This window comes from Belonocnema kinseyi, chromosome 2 (genome assembly GCF_010883055.1).
Source record: "Belonocnema kinseyi isolate 2016_QV_RU_SX_M_011 chromosome 2, B_treatae_v1, whole genome shotgun sequence".
Taxonomy (NCBI): Eukaryota; Metazoa; Arthropoda; class Insecta; order Hymenoptera; family Cynipidae; genus Belonocnema; species Belonocnema kinseyi.
This window is the reverse complement of record NC_046658.1, coordinates 58,772,639-58,779,881: the sequence shown is the minus strand read 5'-3', so window position 1 is coordinate 58,779,881 and position 7,243 is coordinate 58,772,639. Positions and strand designations below refer to the sequence as shown.

The window sequence follows — 7,243 nt, the reverse complement described above, 5'->3', positions numbered from 1 at the left end:
ATGAATCATTAGCAGCTCATAGCTTAGCAGCAGTAGAGCAGACACGATGAAGCGGGTTTACTCAAATACTTAACATTTAAGTTCATGTAAAAGAATCTTAGGATGCGCAGGACAATTATTATTTGTTATCCAAGTCGAAAATCCAAAATGCATAGACCGCTGACGTGAGCCATGCTTTTATAATATTCGTATATTTAACTGGTAATGATTCCACCTTCTTTTTCTTAAAACATCTTGGTTTCTGCTATGTTCCAATCACAACATATTTCAATTTTTCTGTTCCAGTCATTAGCTCCTGCCATGACTGTCACACGTTCTTTACTCTTCTTTTTTCTGTGACAAGTATCTCCTTTGAATGTCAGTTCTGTCTGGTGAGCATGTAAAGAAAAGACCAAATCCATCCACGTTGAAAGTATCTTCCGGCTCATATTCTTCCAGTAGTCTCGGCAGTACATTCGTGGTATTGTCTTCACAGTTAAGTTCAGCCACAGCTGCACTCTCACCTGATATTATTTTCTCTACAATTCCGTTCCTGTATTTGAAATTGTCCAGCCAACCAGTGCTACCTTGAAATTTCAGGCCAAGATCCTTCGCGAACTCCGCAGCTTTTTCTTGGATTAATGGTCTTGACATAGGTAAATTGTAATTTCTCACTCGCTTCATCCACTCCGTCATAGCTCGCTCAAGTTCAGGGAAACTTAATTCATTAAACCTTTTACGCTGTGGCAAACAAGGCACTTCTCTCGCATTCAAAAAGTTGTCCTTATTGTTCAATATCATCGATAGAGTACTCGGAGGGATACCGAATTTACTTGCGATCTGTTTTTTACGGTTTACTCCTTTTTTAACTTCGTCAATAATTTTTATTTTATCGCCGATAGTTCAAGACTTCAGAGATCGTTAGACTTCCCTTATGAAAATATATGATAGAACAAAATGAAAAGTGTGTCGTCTTTTTTTTGGTAATTTTTTTCTTGTAGTTTTTTCACGACCACAGGAAAACGATAGGAAAAACGACAGGTAAGACGACAGCCGAGAATGACGTGCCCTACTTAGCCATAATTTATAATAATATCGTTCACATGTCATGCACGTTGCAAGTGTAATGTGACCAATATTATATAAGTAAATTGAGTCTTTTAATAATATAATAAAAATTTAAGAAAAAAACGAAAACAAATATCTTTTTCGTAATGATCACATTTTTATTGGAGGTAAAAATGCAGCGTACATGCATAAACGATACACAAACGAGGTAAGCAGTACAGTTGGTCTCAATATTATAAACTTTGATCCAGATATCTCCTTTCGTGTGGAACTGGTCTGATCGAAAAAATGCCAGTAAGGCAGGAGGCGGACAATTGACACATGCGTTTCTAATAAATAAAAAGTGCTTCAAATTAAAATTCTTTTGAATTAGACACCGTGGTGTCAGAATTCTGACATCTGTGTCATGCACAGTAGTTATTCCTTTATTTTTTAGGTTATGTAACACAATGTGTCAATTTAAATATACACAGGAATATCCAGATAACAATATTCGCGCACGGTGCAGGCACGAGTGCGAACAAACAGTCACACAGGTAACCAAACAGATGTGTCCGCATATGCGTCACATATGTCTCGCACCTCGTGTCAGTCGCAAGCGTGCAGATGAAGTGGAGGCGCACACGCGCCGATGAAGAGCATTCCTTCCACGAGTAGCATGAACTATTAAAATCATCATAAACTATTAAAAACATCTCTTTAGGAGAAAACTTAACTATTTTGTTGAAAATTCCTTTATTTGTATGGAAAATAAATTTTTTAAACTATATACTTAATTATTACATTCATACATTTTTTTGACAATTCATCTTTTTTGTCTGAAAATGCAACTCTTTCTAGTGGAAAACTGAACCACTTTATCACAAATGAATTTTTTGTAAAGATTCATAATTTGAGTTGAAAATTAATATTTAAGTGAAAAATTTATATCGTTTTTTTTTAACATTGCTTTCGCAGTTTTTCTAAAATTACTTGTTAATTTAAAAAAATTAAAAATTATCAAAGCGATTACCTGTTTATGATGCAAAGTATTGTCCATCACTAGTCACTACTTTTTGCCATCTTTCTGGCTATTGTCGGATACCATCTCGAAAAAACGATGTCTCTTTTAGGGCGATCCACGAATCGATCCATTCTTTGACTTCTTCATAAGAGTGGAAATGCTGCTCAGCCAGGCAATGTGCCATCGATCGGAACAAATAGTAGTCGGAATGAGCAATGCCTGGAGAGTACGGCGGGTGGGGTAAGACTTCCCATTTTAGGGTCTCCAAGTATGTCTTGACGGGTTTTGCGACATGTGGCCGAGCATTGTCATGTTGCAGGATAACTTTATCGTGTCTCTCTCGGTACTGTGGCCGTTTCTCCTTCAATGTACGGCTCAAACACATAAATTGGTTTCGATACCGGTCCCCTGTGATGTTTTCACTCGGTTTCAACAGCTCATAATATATAACACCTAGCTGGTCCCACCAAATGCAAAGCATAACCTTGCCACCGTGAATATTCGGTCTGGCCGCTGACATGGAGGCATGTCCGGGCATTTCCCAATGATTTTCTGCGCTTGGGATGGTCGTAGTGGACCCATTTTTCGTCGCTGCTCACGATGCGATGTAAAAACACCTTCCGATTCTGTCTTTGTATCAGCTGTTTACAAGCAAAGAAACGGCGTTCAACGTCTCTTGGCTTCAATTCGTAAGGAATCCAATTTCCTTGCTTCTGAATGATTTCCACGGCTTTGAGGCGTTTCGAAATCGTCCAGCAAGTAATGCCTCCAGTTCGGTATCTTCGAAAATTTTCTTTCTTCCACCGCCATGCCGCTCCTCGACGTTAAAATCACCGCTCTTAAAGCGTTGAAACCACTCTTGACACGTTCAATCACTAAGAGCAGCCTCACCGTAAACACTTGAGATCATTCGGTGAACCTCAGCCGCAGTTTTCTTCAAATGAAAACAGAAAATCAACACTTCCCGCAAATGACGAGAATTTGGCTCGAAAACGGACATCTTCGATCGAGAATACATTTCTGATGCAAACACAAATTCACTAATGTGGTGCTATTGTACTATACCCAGATAACAATGCGCGCGCACAGTGACGGCGTATTGACTCGCACGCGTACGGATTATCTCGCACATGTGCCTTCACCTGAGAAGACATATGTGTCCTCAATTGCGACGCATATCGCTTGCTTGTCATGATGGTCGCACGGGTGACGGTGAAATGCGAGTCTCATGATTGTCGCAGGATTAAAAAATTATTGTGTTAATTATTGTAAATAATAATATTAGTAATAATAATACGAATAATTGCGCATAAAAAGATTTTATTTTTATAAGTAGTCTTTGTTTCGGGTTTATTACAGGATATTTTGATATGATTAGACTCTGTCTATGGATACGGAAATTTCCGTAACTTTAGTTCTAAGCAAGCTAGAAAAGGATTTAGTGTTGTGGAATAATCCGTAATAGACCGTAGGCTCACAACGTAAATAGGAACGTGATACGGATAAGGCCAATTTTCACATTAGATGTTCGTCTGATGATGAGGAACGTAAAAATGGGTGCCTGGCAGGTGTGAGTGGATGAGTTTACCTGTGGCAACCTGTCAAAGGTGCGGATTTTTGGCAGTTAACTAACGTGACTCGGATAATGTTGAAAATTGGTGTACATGTAGGGGCTGGCATTAGAAATAGCACCTGAGCATTGCCAGGCACTTACCTGGATGCAAAAGTGTTGCCAGGCGGCTTCGAAGTCGCCGGACATTCAGGTGAAATTTCTTGAAATTGATTTTACAGGAAAAAGTTTGAAACAAAACTTGGCCCACTCTCAGAGATGCATATTTTCATTGGTATATGATTTTTTGATAAGATTGATATATTTGGAGAAAACATCGATTAAAGAAATACCATAACAATAAAAAGCCCTTTTTATTGACAAGTGATTTTTTCGAAAATTATTAAAAGACAAAAGGTACTCTATTACAGTTATACTCCAAGACGAATAAGAAGTATTTGATAAAAATGTTAATATTTACCAAGTTATTCGCATTTTCCTTTCTTTTTCCCATTTTTTCTATCACCTGCTGTATCTTTAGCAATTTGAAAGAAGGCGTGCTCAAAATTAGTACACGACTAAAGCAAGTCTTGTGCAAAGAATTGGCGTCAGCCACTTTTAGATAAAACAATAACTTATTCTGCTATGAATAATCATAATCAGTGTCACGTTCTCAGCTTCTGATTATCGTAGAAAGTTGTAATAAAGGTGGATATGATTATAAAAATTAAACAACAAAATCGCTTTACTTTAAAATATCCATTATTTATTATAGTTAAAGTTTATGTTTTGTCGTTAAGATACGTTTGATCTTTATTATCGTGACGAATCTTAAGTTTTCCAGACCCAGCATGGGTCATTGGCGTAGTCATTACAAATTCTTCGTGGTGCATTTTTAATGCAGTTCTATAGCCGCAATATCCTACAAAAATTGTTAACGAAATTTAGGTCCGCGCGCAATAAAAATCGGTAATTTTCATTCCTGGGCATGAAAAACCACGTATCATAGTATGAAAATAAAATTATTAAGATCAGGACAGCGATAAGAAATCAGGACACGTCCTTTTTAATAACACAGCCACACAAAAAAAAGTGTGCGGATCTGGTAACAAGACACACGTATTCCTATGGATTTTAGGGCGCTGAATTCAAATTCGGTATCAAAAATCACCCATCACGTCATGGTTGAGCCATAACCTCAAAAAATGACGAAAAATTGTGTTGTCCCGTTGTGTTTGCGGTACCGTTTGAATCAGCTTGGGCTTAACCTGCAAAGAAGTCAAACCTATCCTAACCTAAAAAAACCTGACCTAACCTTACTTAACTTCACGTAATACAATTAAACTCATTGTGTTGTCTCCTTGTGTTTGCGGTACCGTTTCATTCAGCTTCGGCTTAACCTACATAGAGGTTTAACCTATCCTAACCTAACAAAACCTAACTACAAGTAGAATTTACGAGGCTTCGGTTGATGATATTATGAGAACCAGGTTTGAATGAATCTCTTAAAGGCCAATGTTTTTTGCTGTTATGATTGGCTCGATCTCTACTATTCCACAGGCATATAAAGCATGGCTCTCTCGTGAAACCCGATTGTTGGCCTAATATCATTGTTATGATTTTGAGATCAGCACATATTTGCCATTTGTGATTCGTGTAATTAACTTTTTCAAGAAGCATTTTAACATTGTTATATTCTTCTTTGATGACCGTTGAGTGAGCTATAGTAATAGGAGCGTAAGTATTCGTGTTATGCAGTAAAACAGCCTTAATGCTGCGTTTTGACGAATCAATGAAAAGTCGCCATTCTTCGTCTCTGTACACATTTTTCTTCAAGTGGTTCATTATTCCGTTAACGTCAGTGCAGTACACTAAAGACGTCTCTTCGTCTTTAACGAAAAACTTTCTGAATTCTTTGTCCCTGTCGCGATATAATGAATCTTTTGTCTTTGGCTCTAGAAGATTTCTTCTTTTTAGAAATGAAGCGGCAAATTCAGCGCCGTCTTTCGGTGATCCAAGATCTCTAATAAAATCATTCAGTTCTAGTTGCGACACTAATATTGGAACCTTCAATTTCATTTCATGCACGCCATATTCGTCATTTTCATCGGAATCATCAGAACTATTTTCTGTTCGATCACTGGTTTCACTACTGTCTCCATGACGTTGACTTTCAGCTTCCAGTCTACCATATTCTAAAGCGCTTAAATCAGTCTAGCGTGCATTTTTATTTATTTTCAATTGCTCTTGTGACTGTGCACACATTAATGTACGAAATGTTATTTTTATTTTTGGCGTTGAACCCTTTGCGGAATTCATGCAAAAGTAGCAGTCCTTCGCAATAACGGGGTTTTCCAGGTGGTTGTTGCAGAGTATTTGCGGTACTTTTCGTTGTTTGATTTTTTTCGACGATACAACATAAGTCTACAGGAATTTCAAATGACGTGAGGAACCTATTTTGTTTCTTGGTGCAGCAATTTACGATCAAAACACTTTTCGTAAAGACTTTTCACTTCCTCGTCGATTGATTTTCGCAAACTACCCACTTCATATTTACTGCAAATGTAACAGAATGAATCTGAGCTATTCTTGCAGGCGTGCGATTGAGAAATGCTCGCGGTTTTTTTCCTTGTAGCATGAGACTCTACACCAACCAAGTGATCCATTGATGAAGAGCTACGGTTGCATGATGACGACGTCGGAGAGCCCGCTTTCCCACTCTGACCAGACGCCAATACTGGAGGTTCTCCCTGCATCGTAATACACTTTTAACCTGTGCCTGCCATGACGGCATGAACGCCGTTTGCCCAGGGACTCAGCCAATGTGGATTTGTTGCCCACCGTCACCATGTGGAGGTGCCCTGGTTACAGACACAAGCGAATAATGCTAGCAACAAGCGGTTATGAAATTCCAGATATTTACTGCTATTAATGTCAAAATATGAAAGTACGCAAGAACAGGGTTGTCAGCGTAAACGATTAGGTTAGGTCAGGTTTTGTTAGGTTAGGATAGGTTAAACCTCTATGTAGGTTAAGCCGAAGCTGAATGAAACGGTACCGCAAACACAACGGGACAACACAATCGGTTCAATTGTGTTTCGTTAGGTTAGGTTAGGCTAGGTTAGATTTATTTCTAGGTTAGGCTCGAGTTGACCCATTCGATGTAGCATACATTTGCTACTAGGAAAATATGCTTCCAGAGCTTTACGTGTAATTCAATAAATTTCTGTTAATTCAGGTTAGGTGAGGTCAGGTTCTGTTGGGTAAAGTTATGGTAAATAAGTTGATATCAGGCAAGGGTTGATCCTTCACAGTTGTCGACATGCTTTTTTAGTGAAAATTTGCATCATTGGCATTATTTTGAAATTTAATTTCCTCAATGCATTATTTTTCGTCATTTTTTGAGGTTATGGCTCAACCATGACGTGATGAGTGATTTTTGCAACCGAATTTGAATTCAGCGCCCCAAAATCTATAGGTATACGTGGAATACGTCTGGTAAATGCTATTTGTGACGAAGAAATCGACTAATAATGCGGCATTGGGGAGTTCATATGTAAATTATAATGACAACAAGAAAACACACAAAATGTGAGGTTATGTTTCTATAAATATTAGGATATTTAACTTACCACGCCCGCAAG

General features: G+C 38.2%; 1 protein-coding gene across 1 annotated transcript; it reads right to left on the bottom strand.

Annotated features, from left to right (window-relative positions):
• Positions 1-318: 318 nt before the first annotated feature.
• Positions 319-780, bottom strand: LOC117182683 (jerky protein homolog-like). Its single transcript, XM_033375788.1, has one exon. It carries the CDS (start codon positions 778-780, stop codon positions 319-321), a length of 462 nt encoding a protein of 153 aa, XP_033231679.1.
• Between the last annotated feature and the right edge of the window lie 6,463 nt (positions 781-7,243).